At 31.6% G+C, this 22439-nt stretch overlaps 3 protein-coding genes and 1 pseudogene across 3 annotated transcripts; 3 read left to right on the top strand and 1 right to left on the bottom strand.

Annotated features, from left to right (window-relative positions):
* The first annotated feature begins 2178 nt into the window (after window positions 1-2178).
* Window positions 2179-5388, top strand: LOC120218875 (annotated as a pseudogene).
* Window positions 5389-6219: 831 nt separating this feature from the next.
* On the bottom strand, window positions 6220-8920 carry LOC120218876 (ribosome biogenesis regulatory protein homolog). The gene is made up of 8 exons (XM_039215776.1): window positions 8709-8920; window positions 8274-8424; window positions 8043-8094; window positions 7802-7930; window positions 7516-7633; window positions 6858-7041; window positions 6654-6767; window positions 6220-6560 (listed from the first exon to the last, which is right to left on the bottom strand). The coding sequence occupies exons 1-8, from the start codon at window positions 8813-8815 to the stop codon at window positions 6396-6398; spliced, it is 1020 nt and encodes a 339-aa protein (XP_039071707.1). The 5' UTR covers window positions 8816-8920; the 3' UTR covers window positions 6220-6395.
* A 6553-nt stretch (window positions 8921-15473) lies between these two features.
* On the top strand, window positions 15474-18517 carry LOC120218877 (chaperone protein dnaJ 49-like). Its single transcript, XM_039215777.1, has 2 exons — window positions 15474-16804; window positions 18384-18517. Exon 1 carries the CDS (start codon window positions 15681-15683, stop codon window positions 16788-16790), a length of 1110 nt encoding a protein of 369 aa, XP_039071708.1. The 5' UTR covers window positions 15474-15680; the 3' UTR covers window positions 16791-16804; window positions 18384-18517.
* A 2756-nt stretch (window positions 18518-21273) lies between these two features.
* Window positions 21274-21833, top strand: LOC120218878 (histone H3.2-like). The gene has a single exon (XM_039215778.1). The coding sequence runs from the start codon at window positions 21332-21334 to the stop codon at window positions 21788-21790; it is 459 nt and encodes a 152-aa protein (XP_039071709.1). The 5' UTR covers window positions 21274-21331; the 3' UTR covers window positions 21791-21833.
* Window positions 21834-22439: the final 606 nt, after the last annotated feature.

Raw genomic sequence — 22439 nt, forward strand, 5'->3', positions numbered from 1 at the left:
CACCATTAAGTCTCAATTTTTAATAAATTTTTAATAATATTTTTTTTCTAAAGAGTATAGAGATGGGTATACGTACTACCCGTCCGTTTAGTCCGCGGGTTTTGACGGTGCGGGCTTAAACGGAGCGGTTTAAAAAACCTGCAATCATAAACGGTCTTGAATTCTAAGACTCGCGGGCTAACGGGCTTACCCGCGACCCGTTAAATAACAACAATTTTAAATGCTTTAAATGCAATAAAAATAATGTTCTAACATGCTACACCTTTAAAAATGATCCAGCAACTTGAAAAGTCCATTACACTATTAAGTCTTAAGATAAACAAGTAAATAAATAACACCATAATATCATTAAGTCTCAATAAGTCTAAAATAAATAACACCATTAAGTCTCAATAAGTCTAAAATAAAAAAACACCATAACACTAATAATAAGTCTAAATAAAATCAACATCAATAATATTCAATGTTTTTTGAATCCTTGGATGTAGTTGAATCTTCCATTTTTCCAATCACCGGAGACTTGTCCACTTCATTTACAATATAAGAAAATAATAACATATTAGATAATTTAAATTTTGAAATCAAAAGTAAATTTATAAAGAAACAATTTTACTAAACATTAAGAATTGTAATATTTACATTCAACCTCAAATCATAACGACCAATTTTTGGTACATATCAAAGATTGAATATTTTCCGGAAGGAGACAACTTCGGTATTTGTTGAGAACACGAGAGCCAATGCTAAATGCCGATTCTGATGCAACAGTTGTAATTTGAATGCTCAAAATGTCACATGTCATCAATGCAATATCTGGAAATCTAAATTGATTCTCCTTCCAATAATGCAAAAGATCAAGGCTTGGATGGTAAGTTAAAGAAAGCCTTTGTTCATCTAAATAAGTATCCAATTGAGAAGTTCTTTCTTGTGACAAAAAATCATTCTCAAATTGTAGGAACTCCTACATCAATTACACAAAATTAGAAGTTAGATTAAAAGAAACAACCAGCAAATAATTGAAAATCTGAAATAAGTAAATGAAAGTAAAAAGAGACAAAATATAGACTTACATCCACAAGTGCTAGTGACTTTACTTTAGGCATGCTACTTGGAGTAGACATTTGACACATTCTATTTTGAATATGATCAATATTGCTAGTTGACTCTTTCTTAGACATCTTGGCATACTCATGAACGAGAGAATTCAATTTGTGCTTCACAATATTCAATTTTGCTTGACAAGAAATTGGAGTGCTTGAAGCAATTGTCAACTTTATCAAAGAGCTCGGGCTTTTTATATAATATAAGTCACACAAAACAACGTAGTTTAGGGATTTAGAGCAACCATGACAAGTTTTAAGGTGTTAATCGTGTAAGGGCTCCATCCACTTTTGAATTAATGCATTATAATCCTTAAATATAGTTTATAATTTTAATTTTGCGCTCCAATTTTATGTATGTTATGTTATCACTGCCTCAAGTTTTATATATTATTTGCATATTTATGTTACTTTACCTTTTTAATTTAATTATTATATTTATACATGGTTTAATACTTTGATTTGTTTTTTTCCTATCTTTTAACGTATATGTATATAATTTTTCTTATGATTAATTATAGGAGTATAATAAACATTTTATGGCTTATTTATATATATATTGATGGTTTTAATTATAAATGGTAAATAAGTATATAAAAAGATGGAAACCTTTTTATTTATGTTATCATATTACGTTATCATAGGTATAATTAATACGTTCGAACTTTAAAATTGGATATCATCAAATTAAAACGTGAATTGGGCTTCATATTTCAGTGCATGAATTGGACTATGGCTAAAATGCACATAAAACGTGAATTGGGCTAAACGTGAATTGTCTTCCGTAAAACATAAAATAAATTGAAAAAATAATTAAATTAGGCGGGCTACTCACGGAGCCCGAGGGTATACCCATTAAACCCACGAATTTAACGGTCTGGGCTAATAAGTTCGTAATTTAAATGAGCTTTATTTTTTGAGGTCCGAAGTCCTCACGGGTCGCGAGTTATACTGGTAGCCCACGGGCCTTAACCCATATACCCAGCTCTAAAAGATTATGATTATATATTCGACTTTTGATAGATATAAAAATTTAATAAAAAGTAATAAAGAATACACTAATTACCCAATCAGACCCTCGTCTGAAATCCCTCAAACCCTAAAACCCCCAAATTTCCTTAACCCCATCCTCATCGACCCCTCCTCGATTCTCCATCGTCCGACCACCATTGCACGCACCGTTCCCACTGCTCGGCTCTCCATCATCCAGCTATCAAAGACCATCCGTCAATACGGCGAAATTCATCGTCTTTCGTCGCGAATCGACGCTTGAGTGTGCGTTGAGGAGAACCAACCGCCACAGTTTTTTTTAGATTTCGGTCGAATCCGTCGTCGGATCGTCTCACCACCTCCTCAACTAGCCTCATCGTTGTCGTCCGCACAAAACCCAATCGGGTTCATCGTCCAAAACACTCCCGTCGCCGATCGCCTTTTTTGTATGCTTCGGTTTATATTTCGAGTATTTCCCTTTATTTTGGGTTGAATAATGATCGTTCATGAGTCAATTGTTATTGTGTGTTGCTCCCGGAGTAGACGGCCGCCCTCAGCAGCCCTTGTTGCCACCGACACGCGCAGTCACGCGCGGGCAGCGCGCGTGGGTCTGTCCACCAGCATTGGAATGTCCTCGAACCATTTCGAGTCAACTCAAATCGATCTGAGTTAACTCGAACCGGTCTGACCCGTTATCTGCCTTTTTTTTTCTTTTTCCCTCCAATTTTCTTACTTTTCCAACCTATTTTCATTCGATTGGTTAATTTTACAATTGTGGGTTTGTTTATGTTTACAGGGAGATGCATAGCAGAAATAAGAAAGCAATGGAGTTGATAGCAAAAGGGTGGAGTGCTTTGAAAGAGGTAGATAGAGTTATTGATTACTGCGAGCTCAATGATAAACGCCTCGTCCCTCTCCTAAGGGTACTTCACAGTAACTGGAAACTCTTCTTTTATCAGATTATTATTAATATTATTCTTAAGATTTTTTTAATTGGGTTTTGTTCTCTAATTTTAACGTTTAATGATAGGCAGCAAAGGAGAATTTTGAGTTGGCATTGGAAGCTGACAATTCCAATACACATGCTAGGTACTGGCTGTCCAAATTGCATTTGAAATACCATGTTTCTGGGGCATGTAAAGCCATGTAAGTGGAGGGTTGTTTACTTAAAATTTGCAATCCTCATTCCCGACATAATTGCTTAATTATTTTATTGAATTATGAGTGCAGAATTCAGATTATGCTTGTTCTTTTCTCACGATTGTTAGCTACATTGGTTGAAATTATGACAGTGGAATGAGTTGTAATTTTAAATGCTTCTTGGGGTCCATGTATTATGTATATGATTTCTTATGTTCTATTTTCCATGTTAGTGTTTTTCTGTTGTAATCTCATCTTTTCTTTGTAGTTACATGTTAGATTAGATTATCTAATAAACATGACTGTGGAAACTAACATCCTTGTTATGATAGAGGCGCTGCTTTGTTGGTAGAAGCTGCGGATATGGGTGATAAAGACGCACAATATGAGTTGGGTTGTCGCCTAAGAGTTGAGGTTAGGATATTCCTTCTCAAAATATTGCTACCAACAGCAGTTTAAGCTGCTTCTATGAAGCTGCATACATTCCATTAATAAAGTTTGTCAATGAACTTTTTTAAAGGATTTGTCTCTGTGACATATTACATTTTCCTGCAAATGATATCTTCTGCTTTCTAACATTCATTGTCCTATTGGATAGAATGACTATGTTCAATCAGATCAGCAAGCTTTCTATTATTTGGAGAAAGCAGTTGACCAGGTATGTTTCTTTGGAAGCCAGTTGTATATGCTGCATTTTTTATATCTCGCTAAATCTTACTAGAACTCCTTATATTTATAGTTGCATCCAGGTGCTCTTTACCTTCTAGGTGCGGTGTACTTGACAGGGGACTTGTGAAGAAAGACATTGCTTCAGCATTATGGTGCTTCCACAGGACATCAGAGAAGGTGAGGTTTCTCTTTGGTCTTATACTTTGTGATCTTGTTTATCGCACATGGATCTTCTATGGTTGTTCCATGATTATCAAAATTGGAGGTCAGTAATGTACTAATGTTTATGAACTTTTGGAAGGACTTATTCAGTTGAACATTATAACCCTGATGATGTGGGAAGTGGGAACCAGGAATTATGAATTTGATTAAGTGATCCTTAGCAGCTACCAATTAAAGATAAGCTGAACCGAGCAAAACCAGATAGTTTTACTTGAAAATCAATGATCTATGTATGAAGTACAAATCTGGTTATCCCTCATTATTTAAGCAACCGGTGTGCTATAAAAGTGAAAAGGAATATTCTTTGCATTAATTTTGCGCATTAAATTTTTATAATGTAAATATTTTACCTTCTATTTTTTAAAATATATGCAGGGACATGCTGGAGCAGCCATAGCATATGGATCTCTGCTACTTAGAGGTTAAATATATTTGCACGCCTTCTCATGGTTTTCCTTTGACAGTGTATTAGTGTACTACTGAGATTTTCAGATGTAATCATATTAACATTTAGTTTTTATTATCTAGGGTGAAGGTAAAAGAAAAACATATAGCACTGAACTAGTTTTAATAGCTAATACTATATTTGAGTTCAATCTGTTAGGAAACCATTTACATCATAAATATGACTTTAACTTGGTTTACGTTTTACTTCTGATTGACATATGCTTGAACTGAATTCTTATAAACTACTATTCTTGCTGGCAACTTCTTAGGCGTTCAAGTCCCTGAACACCTAACAAAATTTAGTTCGGAGAGGGTTTCTGCTGCCAAAAGAGGAAGGAAAAATGTAGAACACCCATTGAAGAACCCTGTTGAAATGGCGAAAGAGAAATTCCAAATAGCAGCAACAGTTGGATGTGACCTTGGACTAAAATGGTTGCAAAGAATCGAGGAGGTGGAGAAGCGTCTGTTGAGTGAAAGTAGCTCCGCAGATGGTGTTTCACAGTCAAACCCGACATTGTTATAATATGATCAGATGAACTCAGAGCCAATCAGTAAACAGAAAGGGATGAGGTTTTGCAGTCTACATGTAAGTTCAATAGGAAGTAATATGTGGTATAATTTTCATCCATTCACAGTTGCACTGTTACCTTTATATTTGACTTATTGCATTAACACGATGGTGGAGGCTGCATATTCAGGGTTTTGATTTCTAAAATTGATCCCGCTTCCAGGTTCCGACCGTAGGTTGTTGAGAACTCTGTATGAAGGTGATGATGTAGTATTATCGTTGGTTTTAATGCTCACAAATAGGTTCCGACCAGGGTTTTTGAAAGTTTTTTTTTTATATAGTAGGACAATATGTATCAAGTGAAATAAGATTTTGAGGAATTAAAAAGATATTTATTTAGGTGAGATTTGAATTAGGATATCAAAATTTACTTTTGAAATTTCTTATTAGTTTTCCCTGAATTTCTTTTTTGGAAACCCTTAGTTGAAAAGATTTGAATTTTAAAGTGTGTTGAGGGTGGAATCTAAATAATGGTTTTAGAATTCGCTCACTGCACATTTGCAATTAAATACATGAAAGTGTTATCTAAAAATTGAACAAATTTGTGTTCGAATAACAAAGCCATGCAACATTGAACTTTACTTGAAATTAATCTATAATCCATAATCTACAAATTCCTATCTCATTAACTTGTGTCTAGGAACAAGTTAACTCACCTTACAAACTTGGAGAAGTAATATGACAAGAGTAAATAATAGATTAATAGAGGACAATGGTATAGAAAAAACCTACAAGTGTGATTTGACATCAAGCATTTACTGTATTAAATAATGGTTGGCTATCAAAAAGATTTTTCAGTTATACCTTAATGAATATATATATGGGGCTGAACATGTAGATATCACTTAATAACATTTCTACACATGCTAAATGATAAGAATTATTTTCATGAATGGGTCAACGCAAGCGTAATCTGGTCGACGCAAGCGCAATCCGGGCTGCGGCTGTAGATTACTCAAAAAGATATCAGGATTGGCAACTTTGCATCAATCCCTTGTGTTAAGGAAATAACTCGAACTATTTTTGTATCAAAACTCAGAACAAGTGATACTGCATTTCTTGCAAGTATCACTACAAGATTCAAACAAATGATTGTTTCCTTGGAAAAAAGAAGAGAAAGATAACTAGGGTCAGCAGAACGAATACTGTAAGTTGTAAACCTGTCTTCAAGCAATAACCAACTTGATACATAAAAAACTCTTGTTTTCCAGTAACCAAAATCTCTACAACCTTACTGAATGGTTGACGCATCTATAATTTTATTTTGCCTTCCCTTTCTTTGAGGATCCTGGTCCTTTCTTTCCAGTCTTCTTATGAAGTTGCTTTTTCGGTTTCAACTTGTCTGTGGCTGACGACGACTTCCCTTCTTGATTCCTTTTATTCCTAGTTTTCTTCTCTTTCTTAACATTATACATTGTAACAGCCTGATTTCAAAAAATAAATGTCTCAGATGAACAACCATTTTCCATTAGAAATATCAACTTTACCACCAGCCAAATTATATGGCTCAATCTTACCTTGCCAACATTGAGTATCTCATGGGAATGCTTAGAGATTAGCTTATTTAGGACATTCTCAGTTTGCTCCTTCTCTCGTGAGCCTATCCCTGATCCTTCGACGACAGGTAGGAACTAACAGAAGTACAAAAGACCATATTAGAGCATGCCATTATATAATTCACGAGAAATATTTACAGCAAAGCAAAGGCTAAGAACGCAAACCTTGCGATGCTTTCCTTGCTTTTTAGCAGGCTTTTCTCCCGGCAACTTCCTATCAAATTTCCCACCACTAGCTGTAGAAGTAGCAGCCATCCCAGCTACATTCCCTAATTCATCTTTAGTAACTTTCTTAGATGGTGCCTGTGTTCCTGTTATTGGCAGAGCTGTAGCAGCAAGCTGAACATGGCTGCAGCAAACAATTTTAAGTTAAAATCAACATAACAAAAACATTACAAGAATCAGATGAGGAGCAATTAAATGAAACTCCACGACAGATCTTGTCCGTCCAACGCAAGCTAAAGTGGTCAACTAACTGCCAGAGTTTCCTTATCAAGAACTAGAGCAGTTTGAATGAAAACATTGCCCATGGAAAAGAAACAAAGTTGACTTCAAACTCATTGATGTTTATAAGAAATTACTATGAGCATGGTCAGCAATCATAGCCTAACCCTTAACCACTAAAATGACATAAATATTAGGGTGTAAAGGAATAGTATCAAAAAATAAGACTTAAGATTAAAGCAGCATAATAATGTGATATAAAGAATAAGCTAAAAGGAGAATTATTTATACCAATACTATCTCAAACATAATTGACAAATCAATTTCTTACTGAAGATAACAATTGTGATTATAGAGAACTACAATGGGTAGGCAAAACCTTGGCAAAGCACCAATTTTTGCAGCTTGTTTCAAGTTTTGGAGGCGATTCTTCTCTTGTTTCACAATTCGCTGCTTCTTATCATCTTGTCTCTTAGCAAAAGGATCCACTCCTGGCTCTGCAAAAAGAAACAATCACGATCAACAAAATCAAATAAGTCCGGTATACCATTTTGGTACTCGTAAACTATTTCTATATTTATTATCTCAACTACCATTTACATTGTATTTTAATAGCACTGGTAATTATTTCTTACAAGGAAAAAAAACCAATTAAAAGTACTCACCATCAGTCATCTTGGCCTCAATGATCGGTATATCTTTATCATCATTGACACGATCATAACCAAAACGACGTTTCCATTTACCAGTCTGTTCATCCCATACAACTTTGTCCTTTTTACGATTCTTTATACCTACAAGATATTTCAAAAGAGAGAAGGTGAAAATAAAGAATCTTCAGACCAAAATTTAACTCAAAATTTAACATTGACATGTAAACTTCATATGCTAGGTGAAATGATTTACCCTTCTTTTTAGCAAACTCCTCCCATTTTGTGGGAGGTTTAGGCTTCGGAAGCTGAAAACAGAAACAAAATAAAGAATTTCAGGTTTCAAGGCACCTTGCATACTAGATTTTTCAATGAAATGAAAAACTAACTAAAAATCAAATTCATTTGCTAGGATATACATGTTCTTCATTTACAGAAGTCCAAAAATACAAAATAAAAAAAGAATAAAGCATAAAGCTAGGCTCACATGCTTCTCCCTAGGAAGTTTTGTTGTTGGGGGAGGCAGCTTAACAAGAGGTCCATCTACATCTTCATTTGAAGGCAAGTTAAAAAGACTATCTGCAACTGCTTGAACTAACTTGGTACCCTCCTGTAAACATTCCTTCACTAGCTCATCCCTAAACGTATTGGCCAGCAGACATATAAGATCAAGAAAAGGAACACAAAAGAACATCAAGAACAACTTTAGAAACCAGCCGACAGACAATGCTTTGAAAAGACCAACTAAACTAGATTGGAAGGAAACCAATATCCCAATTTCCAAAGTATGTCCAGTTAATTACATTTAATAGCATCAGATTCAAATCCAAAATGCCCCACATGAATTTATCGTACTTCTAATAAAAATCAACCCAAATAGAAAGATAAACATTATATTTATAAAGGGAAAAAGAATGTAAACCTGGAAGTGGGGAGCGAAGGAAAGTTATGAAAAGGGTTAAAAGCCAAAAGATTTCCTACGTCTACATGATAAGGTTTCTGGCTCTCCGTCTCCATCTCCATCTCCATCTTGTTTTGCTGTATGGCAAAGCTTTGGGTTTGGCTTTTCAAAACCTAACGCCGAAAGGAAAACAAAGCGGCTATCAATTTATTTTGTTCTAAGTTTCAACAAAAAACTAGCCACTTTATGGGCCTTAACACAAACAAAGAGCCCACGCCTGTTGGCTCTGTTTTTTTCCCTTTTCATACCATTTATGTGATTTTTTTAATTTATAAATTTAATTAAAAAATAATAATGTTTAAAGATAAAAAAATAAAATATTTGGTGACTTTCTTATTTATGAAAATAAAATAAATAATTTTAATTTTTGAGAACGAACTTTCTTTAAAGATTGCTTAGTAAAAGGAAATTTCTTTCGTGTTTATAAGTGAAATTTATTTTATACGAAATTGATATTTTATAAAAGTTAAAATAAAAAATTTAATTTTAATAATATTCTTATTAAATCTCCTTTGAACATTAAATTATTGATGAAATATTTTTTACTATCTAAATCTATTTTTATCTATAAATAAAAGAATATTAAACGTTTAAGCATGTTCAATTACACAGATTCTTGTATAATATACTGACGATATATTTTATTATTTGATACATAAACTATATAAAAATTATTTTACACAATTTATCTATTTTAATTCTGAAATATAAAACTATAATCCCTAAATTTTAAATTTAAACCCTACACTCTAAATTTTAAATATACGTATAAACTAAAGCTTGCACGATCTATATATATGTGCTACATTTTTCGTATAAATGAATACATTTAAAAGATTAAGAATATTTATATGCATCAAATACTTGTAGGTAACTTCAACGGTAGATTTTTCTCTAAAACATAAAAATTAATTATTTTTTGTAATATATTTAGACTCATCCTTTGAATTAAAAAGATATTGAATATTTAAATGTGTTCAGTTTCATGTTTATATCACATTATTAAAAATGTAAATGAAAATATTTTAGATAAATTATAAATTTAATCCAAATCTTATCTAGAGGGGAAGGGAAGGGAAAGAAATAGACTCCTTTTGATGGGTCTAAAACTTATGATCTAAGAAAATATAAAGAAAGAAAAATAAACAGTATCAAATATATTTACTTTAAATATAAATACTTTTAATACAAGTAAATGACATGACATTTGTTATCTTAGGGTCTGTTTGTTTGGCTGTAATTGGTTTTCTGGAAAATGAATTACTAAAATTTTAAATTACTGGAATTTGAATTGTTGTAAATTGAATTCAGGAAAATGAATTACATTTCTGGAAAACGTTTTCCGAAAAATATTTTACGTAAAATAAATTACATTTTTCTAAAAAACATATGGAAAACGTTTTATGATATTTGGAAGATGTTATTTAAACATTTTTCACTAGTTGATGAGTTTTTTTAAAAATTATTTATTACAAATATAAAATACAATAAATTATATTATTTATCATAAAAATTTAATATTATTATTTTTAAAATATTAAAATAATTTATTTATTATTAAATATTATTTTTATAATTTTATTAATATTGGTATATTTTAGTGAAATAAAAATATTATAAATTATATTAATTATGTATTAAAGTAATAGTGTTATATTATATTTTAAAAATATTAATTAGTATATTTTAAATATATTTATTAAAATATTATTAGATTATTATATTAATATTAAATATATAAATAATATTATTCATTATTAAATATATACAAAATTTATTATATATTTATTAAAATAAAAATATAATATCTTATATTATTATAATATAATTGATTATTTTATTATAATATTAAAAATATAATATTATATTATTATAAATATTAATAAATATATTTTAAATATTTTAATATTTAATATTTTGATAAAAATGATATTAAAATATTTTATTAATATTAAATTAATAAAATAAAATAATTTTGAGTATTTATTCTTTGAAGTGAAAAGTTCAGAAAATGACTTACAGAAAATTAGACCGTAAGTCATTTTCCAGAAAATACAAAGGAAATTATGTTGACCAGGAAAATGAACTACGTTGACCAACTAGTTTTCCTACAACCAAACACTGGAAAACATTTTCCGGAAAATGAATTACGTGAAACAAACACGAGATTTCGGGAAAAACCAATTCCGTAATTTATTTTACGTCAAACAAACATACCCTTAATTTACCTTTGTATGCCGATATTTATGGTAGCGTATATTTTTTTCCATAAAACTTAATTACAATTTTGATGTAAACGTGGTTTTTTATTATAAATTACCTTAGGGTCTGTTTGTTTGGCTGTAATTAGTTTTTTGGAAAATGAATTACTAGAATTTGAATTACTGGAATTTTAATTACTTAAAAATGAATTATTGGAATTTGAATTCAGGAAAATGAATTACATTTCTGGAAAACGTTTTCCAAAAAATATTTTACGTAAAATAAATTACATTTTTCTGAAAAACATCTGAAAAACGTTTTATGATGTTTGGAAGATGTTATTTAAATATTTTTCCACTAGTTGATGAGTTTTTTAAAAATTATTTATTACAAATATTAAATACAATAAATTATATTATTTATCATAAAAAATTAATATTATTATTTTAAAATATTAAAATAATTTATTTATTATTAAATATTATTTTTATAATTTTATTAATATTGGTATATTTTAGTGAAATAAAAATATTATAAATTGTATTAATTATTTATTAAAGTAATAGTGATATATTATATTTTAAAAATATTAATTAGTATATTTTAAATATCTTTATTAAAATATTATTAGATTATTATATTAATATTAAATATATAAATAATATTATTCATTATTAAATATATACAAAATTTATTATATATTTATTAAAATAAAAATATAATATCTTATATTATTATAATAAATTAATTATTTATTATAATATTAAAAATATATATTATATTATTATAAATATTAATAAATATATTTTAAATATTTTAATATTTAATATTTTGATGAAAATGATATTAAAATATTTTATTAATATTAAATTAATAAAATAAAATAATATTGAATATTTATTCTTTGAAGTGAAAAGTTTAGAAAATGACTTACAGAAAATCAGATCGTAAGTCATTTTCCAGAAAACACAAAGGAAATTCTGTTGACCAGGAAAATGAACTACGTTGACCAACTAGTTTTCCTCCAACCAAACACTGGAAAACATTTTTCGGAAAACGTATTACGTGAAACAAACACGTGAAAACATTTTCCGGAAAATGAATTACGTGAAACAAACACGAGATTTCGGGAAAAACCAATTCCGTAATTTATTTTACGTCAAACAAACATACCCTTAATTTACCTTTGTATGCCGATATTTATGGTAGCGTATATTTTTTTCCATAAAACTTAATTACAATTTTGATGTAAACGTGGTTTTTTATTATTAATTATCTTAGGGTCTGTTTGTTTGGTTGTAATTAGTTTTCTGGAAAATGAATTACTAGAATTTGAATTACTGGAATTTTAATTACTGAAAAATGAATTACAGGAATTTGAATTCAGGAAAATGAATTACATTTCTGGAAAACGTTTTCCGAAAAATGTTTTACGTAAAATAAATTACATTTTTCTGAAAAACATCTGGAAAACGTTTTATGATATTTGGAAGATGTTATTTAAACATTTTTCCACTAGTTGATGAGTTTTTTAAAAATTATTTATTACAAATATTAAATACAATAAATTATATTATTTATCATAAAAATTTAATATTATTATTTTAAAATATTAAAATAATTTATTTATTATTAAATATTCTTTTTATAATTTTATTAATATTGGTATATTTTAGTGAAATAAAAATATTATAAATTATATTAATTATTTATTAAAGTAATAGTGTTATATTATATTTTAAAATATTAATTAGTATATTTTAAATATCTTTATTAAATATATTAGATTATTATATTAATATTAAATATATAATAATATTATTCATTATTAAATATATACAAAATTTATTATATATTATTAAAATAAAAATATAATATCTTATTATTATAATATAATTGATTATTTTATTATATTTAAAATATAATATATATTATAAATATTAATAAATATATTTTAATATTTTAATATTTAATATTTTGATGAAAATGATATTAAAATATTTTATTAATATTAAATTAATAAAATAAAATTATTTTGAGTATTTATTCTTTGAAGTGAAAAGTTCAGAAAATGACTTACAGAAAATCAGACCGTAAGTCATTTTTTAAAAAATACAAAGGAAATTCTGTTGACCAGGAAAATGAACTACGTTGACCAACCAGTTTTCCTCCAACCAAACACTGAAAAACATTTTATGGAAAACGTATTACGTGAAACAAACACGGGAAAACATTTTCCGAAAAATGAATTACGTGAAACAAACACGAGATTTCGAAGAAAACCAATTCCGTAATTTATTTTACGACAAACAAATATACCCTTAGTTTGCATAAAATTTCACCAAAATTTCACCTTCTGTTTCATCGTTGGTCTCGGTTAAGAGAAATTAAAGATATATGCAAACCAACAATTAGTTGGTCTAGTGGGATGAGACACTAAATATCTTAAGCAAGGTCAGGATTCAAATCCTGACATTTACGAATTGAGTAAACTGGGTTGAGAGGGTCGTCATCGCCTCTGTAATACCCGAATTAAATTAGTCGGTTAATAGATCAAATATCAATGATTAATTCAATATATATATATATATGCAAACAAAGATAATGCTTTGAAAAGCTTGAAAATGTGGAAAGAAGCGTTAGACGCCGGAGATCGAGCCCGTGTGCCCAAACTCCTGAGAAAAGCCGACTCCTCGACAACCTCTTACCAGCAACCTACACCGAAGAGCAAATCACGGTCGTAAAACGAATCGAGGAAAAGGGAGATTATTATGATATATTGGGGTTAGAGAAAATGCGCAGCGTTGAAGATGTTTGAAAGGCTTACCGAAGACTATAGTTGAAAGTTCACCCCCGATAAGTAGGGATAGCACCCTGTAAATTTTAAATTTTTTATATTTTAAATTTTTTCTTTATATTTTTTTATTGATTATTTAATTTTATATCCCTACAATTTTATAACTTCGTACTCTCTAAAATTTTTAACATAACTTATTAAGTTTGTATCTCCTTACCTAAATTTAAGGGTCCGTCCCTACCGGTAAGAATACATCGCGTGGGGCTGAAGATGCGTTTAAGGTGGTTTCAAAAGCGTTCAAGTGCCTAAGCAACGAAGAAAGTAGGAGAAATTATGATCTTATTCGATCGGACGAACCTGTTTATGGAATGAGCTCAGCTTCGGCGTATCGTGGTGGAGGCGGCAATGGATTCCAACGCTATTATGACACCGATTTCGGTGCAAATGAGATATTCAGGAACAATTTCTTTGAGCCAGGAAAGGGTTCTACTGGATTCAAATATATAATATTATATTATGTGATTGTGTTATTTTTCTTATGTATTAAATATAATTTCAATCATTAGACTAAGATTATGATGCAGAAGACTGCCCTTTGACTCTCATTTTTGTTTGCATAAAACTTCATTCTGTGCTTAGCCTTGTTTAACTGATTCCTCCAAACATTAGCTTGTTGTTTATATGGGCTTGCGTCCCATGCAAAACCATGTGGTTCATAATTATATAGTGCTTAAAATTAAGATGAGATAGTTTTATCGTATGATGTTAAATGTTTTGATATAACTAATCTTTAGTTAATCATTAAACATGCTTTGCTTTTCAAAACCCAGCACCGAACGTGCAAAGCAAAACCAGTCGAGGTCTTATTTAAAAAAAAATGATTAAAACTTGATGGAGTCATTGATAAATTGGTCCCTACACTATACCTTAATTACCACTTCAATACTTAAACTATATTATTTATCATATTTTCTCTAAAAAATGGTAACGATAATGGAAAAATTATGATTTCAGTCCACAAGAATGTGATACATTTCTGATGATGTTATCTATGACAATTGTAGACCAACTTTTCTTAACAATCTTAGCTTTTATGATAAATTCACAAAAATATGATAGATTAGGTATTACTTGCCATTTTTTTTAAAACAAGTGAAATTCACAAGTTAAAAAATGAAATTATTATTATTATTTTTTTGTAAAATTGACTGATCAGAATAAGAATATGAGAGGAAGCAACACAAATTAATTTATCCAAAAATGAGAGGAATCAACTAAGATGAGATTAGTTTGATCAAATTTATTACATTTTAAAACTGTCTATTTATTTTGATTCGACTATGGATTATCATATTATGTATTAGTTTATATCTTTTTTGACTTTATAATAAAATAAATTTATTTTATGTTCATATGAAGTTTATTTATTTAATTTTCAAAGTTATATATAAATATATTAAAATTAGTTTGAAATGAACATAACTAATTAAAAATTCTTATATAAAATTTGCAATTTTTTTATCATTTGAGATACATACCAATTATTTTTATTATAAAATTAAAATTATAAATTAAATAAAATTTTCAATTTGTTTCGAATAATCATAAAAAAAATTATATTTATTATTTTTTGAAGGATAGAAAGTTATATTTATATATTATAAACGTCTAATCTAACAATTTCAATTCAATTCGATTTTTGGTTGGATCAAATATTTCCAAAGCAGCCGACCGACAATTTTGCGGAAGCTATCTTTCTTCTCTGCGTCTTTCCTCATTTCCCCCCAAAATTATGAACCCTAGTCCCCTCAAAAACAACCCTAATTAGTTCATTCTCGTTTCTGCTTTTAACTCCCCCAGTTCTCCTAGGGCGAGTTTTTTCATCAATTTTGCACCTGAAATTTCATATTTATCTCTCGGGGGAAAAATCAAAGATGGATGGAAACAAAGATGATGCCTTCAAATGCTTGAAAATCGGGAAAGAAGCGTTGGACGCTGGAGATCGAGCCCGTGCGCTCAAGTTCCTCTCCAAAGCACGTCGCCTTGACCCAACACTTCCCGTTGACAATCTCATATCGCAAGCTGTCGAAAGAGAATCCAACGATCAACCCGCGCCGGAATCTTCCAGCGCCACCCAAGATCATTCTGGTACTTCTCCATCCAAGCCGTCTGATCAACCCTCAATTCGCCATAGGTCTCGATCAAATGGGTCTGCTGCTTCTTCTTCTTCTTCGACGGCAGCAGTTGCAGATTCTTACACTGAAGAACAAATCGCGATCGTGAAACAAATCAAGAAAAAGAAGGATTATTATGAAATTCTGGGGTTAGAGAAAACTTGCTCCGTTGAAGATGTTCGAAAGGCTTATCGAAAACTCTCCTTGAAAGTTCACCCTGACAAGAACAAAGCTCCCGGGGCTGAGGAAGCGTTTAAGGCGGTTTCAAAAGCGTTTCAGTGTTTAAGCAATGCAGAAAGTAGGAAAACCTATGATCTTGTAGGATCAGATGAACCTTCTTACGAAAGGAGAGCTTCAGCATATCGTGGTGGAGGCAATGGATTTAATGGCTTCTATGATACCGATTTTGACGCTGATGAGATATTTAGGAGCTTCTTTGGTGGAATGGCTCCTGCAAATACTCAATTTCGTACTTTCCATTTTGGGCCTGGAATGGGAGCTAGAACAGGGGATCAGGGATCTACTGGATTCAATATCCGCACGCTGATTCAGCTGTTGCCTGTTCTGTTAATTCTCTTGTTGAACTTTTTGCCCTCTTCTGAGCCTCTTTTTTCGCTGTCCAGGTCGTATCCTTACGAGTACAAGTTCACAACTCAAAAGGATGTTAATTATTATGTGAGAACGACTAATTTTGAGCAAGATTATCCTGTTAATAGTCCTGAGCGTGTAAGGATCGAGGAGCTTGTTGAGAGAGAATATTATAAGGTTTTGGCACAGAATTGTAGGCTTGAGCTGCAGCGGCGGCAATGGGGGTTTATTCGTGAGATACCACATTGTGAGATGTTGCAGAAGTTTCAGTCGGCAGCTTAATCGCTTCCATTAAGGTCATTTCGATGTCCCCCTATTACTTGTTATTGTAAACTAGTAGTTTCATGGTTTCTTGCGATGTTTGTTTGGAATATAATTTTAAGACTTATAGTGGCAAGTCCAATGATTGTGACCATAAAGGTGAGTCAATCTCGGGATTTAAGGGAGAATACCTTTATATTTGCCATAAAATGTAGATGTTTAAAATTTGGGTCCATAAAAGGTTACCTTATGTATTTCTGAATGATCTGCGTCAATTTGTTTCGAACTTCATTTTCTGCTCATTGAAAGTAGTGCATTCTTCCTTCTTAAAGCAGGTTATTGCTGCACCAGGTGCTACATAATTTAGAACTATGTTTGTTGTTACTACGGATGAGGTCTTGGGACTTTTTGAACTATTGAAATGATTCGTTTCTTTGTTATGTTGCATATGCAACCCTTTTCATTAACATGATTAAAAAGAGGAAAAGGAATGAAAAAAACCAAGAGAAGTTGAAACTGATACTTGCAAATTAAGCTACATACCCCAAGAACTCTAGCCATCAGGCTGACTGTTTCAATCTCAGAACTCAAAACAGCCTAGGATACACCTTATTGCACAATTGTATTCAAGCCTCCATCCTGCTTTGTTTTCCCCTAAAATGGGTTGATATTGGAAACTTCAACTTTCCAACAGCAGCAATAAGAGGATGCCACCCAATTCTTATTTCCTCAATCTGATTTGTACATATTAATAAAAGTTTCTCTCTTTGAAAATTTTCACAATACCTTCCGTCAATGTAATCAATTGCTCTTGGAGACAGCTTGTCCTATGACTATTAAACTGAGTTGAAACTTGTGTTTATGATGGTTGATTGCAATCCCACAATTTGATGGTCACAATTAAATCAGTTCTTGTTGTACTGCATGATTATCTAGGTGAATCAAACATGACAAAAAATTTGCCCTTTGAAAAACTCTGCACAATGTTTCAACTGCACTGCATAAATAATTGCATTATCGATGATAATGGAGCTTAGCTCTAGTGGCTGCATGTTCCTAGCATATGCTGCTGGAGCAATTTCAGTAAGACAACTGAATCCCTGCACCACTTTTGGCATGTTATTTGACTACTGTTTGACTTTAGAATTGGGATGTTTTATCATGCAAGAACTGTATCTTTCCTCGTGTGCTTAACTGAATTTCTGTTCTATTGGTCCTATTTTAGCCACAATTTTGGGCTTCATTAATTAACTACGGGATTATGTGGGGTGTGAGTAGCTTACCTTACTTTCTACATACAATAAATTAACCCGGTGTCAATTTTTGTAGTAGGTGAGGTGGTGTTTTCCATTGTTGGTTAACCTAGTCGTTGAATGGGATGGCATCCACAATAAGATACATTTTCTATCTAATTTGAGCGTTTTGTTTAGTTCGTGATAGGTAGATTACTATGGGTTGCAACTGTTGTGAATGATTGTGTCTCTTGAGCAGGAATGGCATCAAATATCTAACACCAAATATCATTGCTTGCATTCATGTAGTTGTTGACTTGATATTGAGAATTATAACTTTTCTTTCATGTTAATAGGCCAACAATATGCTTTTGTGGTGCAGGTGGCAGACAATGAAAAAGGCCACGCTTTTCAGTTTGAGCTCTCTGCTTTCTATGCTATGCAACGTCACAGCAAGAACGATTGGATTCACGATTCCCTACTGGACAATACTCGTGACACGATGAAATATTTTTCAATTTCTTAGTTAAGGTTCATTTCGTACATTCGATATAGTGGGCTCTTAGGCTTGCTAGGAGAGCGTTAAGGCCACATACAAAATTTTTCTTGGCATTGCTTAGTGTAAGATGCTACATTTGGAGAGTGATGTATGTCCAGAATATTGCCTGGGCTCGTATGACAAATGCACAACCGACCATTTTCATATTAACGAAATAATTCCTCCTTGTCCACGAAATTGAAAAATTTAATTTTCTAACAGAGCAAACTTAAATCTAAAAGTAATTATATTGTTCAACATAAAAAATCATAGAAATATTTGAATAAATTGCTTTTCAAAATAGAAGAGATTATAATTTTATATTTTATCATAGCTTTTTGCAATTTTCATAAATGTTTTTCATGTTAACATTTCAATTATAGCAATTAAAATTATCCATATATAATTTGATCTAGTATAATATTGGACACTTTCCTATGACTCAATACATGTAGATATCAACTGCATTAAAAATTTTTGTATATTTTTAAAGTAGTATTTTTTCATGGCATAATATCAAAAATAGCTCTCCATGTTTATTAAAATGATTATTTTAGCTCATATTTTTTGAGAGCATTTTGACCGTTAATGTTTTATTTTAGGGGTAAAAAACTCTCTTTATAGATGAAAATTATTAGTTAACACATGATTAACGCTCTAAAATATGAGTCTTTTTTATCTTAAATTGAAACATTGAGGGTTAAAATATCTTAGAAAAAATAAGAGATAAGGTGATTATTTTATCAAATATTATGAGTTTTTTTGTCTTAAAATGAAATGTTGGGGTCAAAATGCTTCAAAAATAGAATAGGAGCAGTATGATCATTTTGATAAATATTGGGGGCTAGTTTTGACATTATGCCTTTTTTATTAGAAAAGTGGAAGACAATAAAAGAGAAAATACAATATAATTTTATCTATGTAAAGCACGATAAGTAATGAATTTCATTGGCTGCTTGCATATCTCACGGATCACAGCTTTAATAAATTAACAGTCGTTGATAACCGATCTAATCTACGGTTCATATTTTCCCTTTGAAAATATTTCCCACACTTCTTCCTGTTTCTCTGAAATTCCCCTTTATATATATATATATATATCTCCTCCAAATATTTATAACCACGCTCATCAAAACATTTTCGGCAATTTTCCAAAAAAAAAATCATCGGTGATCGGTATATTTATCGATTTAATAACGATCGAATTATATTTTTTGATCTAACATCCGTAGTAGTAAAGCGCGCCTTCTGAATCGCGTTATATGTTGATTTGGCGTCACGTGGAGTATAGCGCGCCCCCTGTACCGCGCTATACGATGATTGGGTTATACGTGGGGTATAGCGCGCCCCTTGCTCCGCACTATACGCCACGTAGGGGTATAGCGCGGATCAGGGGTCGCGCTATACGCCGTACCAAAATTATATTTAACGCGGTCTCTGATCCGCGTTATACGCCGTACCAAAATTATATTTAACGCGGTCTCTGATCCGCGCTATATAATAATTACATATAACTAAATCTAAAATCGATTTTTAAACATTAAAATTCATACTTGTGTGTCAGCCTTCTGATCGATTAGCACCCTAATTTTTTCTAAATCATCATTGGCATCTAACCAATTTAACGGTATCCTATCTCCGATAAAATTTTCAGATACACGTCTTAGACTATCCCGACACAAAGTAGTCCAAGAACCGGAAGCTATCCCTGATATCACATCTTCATCCACCAGAAGCCCCAGGTGCATAGAAACATCCTCAAGCGTGATCGTGCACTCTCCGCACGGAAGATGAAATGTGTGGGTCTCCGGCCTCTACCGCTTTACTAAGGCAGAAATCAGGTCTGGCTCTATCTTACAGTGACCCTGATATCTACCTATGTAACTGAATCCAACCTCTACTAAATACAGCAAGACACAGCTGGGTATCACTAATTTAAGATTCCTAATAAAATGATCTAATACATGGTCCTTCTCCTAAAAATAAATAATTACAAAAATTAATTCTTACTCTAATAATTATGCATTAAATAAATCAACTAATTATTACTAATAATTTAAATTAAATTAAAACGTTAAAATGTTACCGTATTAGCAAAGTGTCGAGATATTTAATTCTTAATCTAATAATCATGCATTAAATAAATCAACTAATTATTACTAATAATTTAAATTAAATTAAAACGTTAAAATATTACCGTATCAGCAAAGTGTAGAGATATATGATTTCTATCCAAACGAAGTAGACTGCCTTCCATTATATATCTGCAAAAGAATTATATTAGTAAATTATTAAATAAAGTAAATACATAATAATAAAAAATATTATAAAATATACCTTGAAAATATAGAATATTTGAGAGAAATTTAGAGATTTTGAGAGAATTTGATGTGATAAAAGTGATTGAGAATGAATGTATTTATAGGGAGGATGGGGACGTGAAGGGTTGGGTATTTAGGGGTATAGTGCGTCCCCTGCACCGCGTTATACCCCACATGTCAGATACCTAGATATAGAGCGGATTAGGGGGGCACTATACCCACGTAGCGCCAGATCACCGTATATCGTGGGACAGAGGGCACGCTATACCAACGTGACGTCAAATCAACCTATAGCACGGTTTAAGGGGTGCGTTTTATTGCTACGGGTATTAAATCAAAAAATATAATCTGATCAGTATTAGATAGATAAATATACCGATCACCGCTGATTTATTGAAAAAATTGCCAACATTTTCTTTGATAATTTCTTTGCTCCAAAGGAGCACTCTTTGCGCATCGTCAATTAATCTAATGGCCCGTACTAAGCAAACAGCCAGGAAATCAACCGGTGGTAAAGCTCCACGTAAACAGCTTGCCACAAAGGCTGCTCGCAAGTCAGCTCCGGCGACCGGAGGGGTGAAGAAGGCTCACCGTTTCAGGCCCGGAACCGTGGCTTTGAGAGAGATCAGGAAGTACCAGAAGAGCACCGAGCTTTTAATCAGGAAGCTTCCATTCCATAGGTTGGTGAGAGAAATCGCTCAAGATTTTAAGACTAATTTGAGGTTCCAAAGCAGCGCTGTCGCGGCACTTCAAGAAGCTGCTGAGGCATATATCGTCGGGCTTTTTGAGGATACAAACCTACGTGCTATTCACGCTAAGAGAGTTACGATTATGCCTAAGGATATCCAGCTTGCTAGGAGGATTAGAGGAGAGAGAGAGCTTAGGTTACTTGTATTTTTAGTTGATTTATACTTGGAATTAGAGATCTAAGCCTTTGATCATTCGTAGGATTTGCTCTCTGTGCAAGTGATGTAAAATCGACGCTTTTATGATCTTGTTGAGCGTGCTTCTTTTTACTTTGATTGCTCTTTATTTTTTTGGATCTCAATTGTTTGACTCTGTTTTCTTTATTTTCTGCCCGTCTACCACAAAAGTTATGTGTAATACCCAAGCATTCTGCCATTTTGCGAATCTCTTCAGACTGAAGTTGAGGTCTGTCTCCTGATGAGAACCCGTGTAAAGACGAAGAACTGTTGATGTCGCCAACATCCACCCAACTAAATCTCACTTCCTTCTTCACTCCTCTCTGGCTCGTCATTCTCCTTACGTTATGGTCAAATGCAGACTTCAATACAAGAACATGAAACTTCAACCCAATAATAAAGCCTTGAATGTCTAAACAGAAAGAAAACGCTGTTATACAAGTTACTGCATCGAAAGCAACCCCCATTAAAGATGTACAAAAAAAAAATTTAAGCAAGGTTAGGATGGGAGCAAATTAAATTGATAGGGTTGTTTTATTTTTTTAGTATTTAATTTGGAATTAATTGATCAATTGATTGGATGTCGATTAATTAAAAAAAATACAAAAGCTGAGTAATCTACGAAACTATATTGGGATCATTTAAGCTCTCAAAGA

This window comes from Hibiscus syriacus, unplaced genomic scaffold (assembly GCF_006381635.1).
Source record: "Hibiscus syriacus cultivar Baekdansim isolate YM2019G1 unplaced genomic scaffold, ASM638163v2 tig00110201_pilon, whole genome shotgun sequence".
NCBI classification, from domain to species: Eukaryota; Viridiplantae; Streptophyta; class Magnoliopsida; order Malvales; family Malvaceae; genus Hibiscus; species Hibiscus syriacus.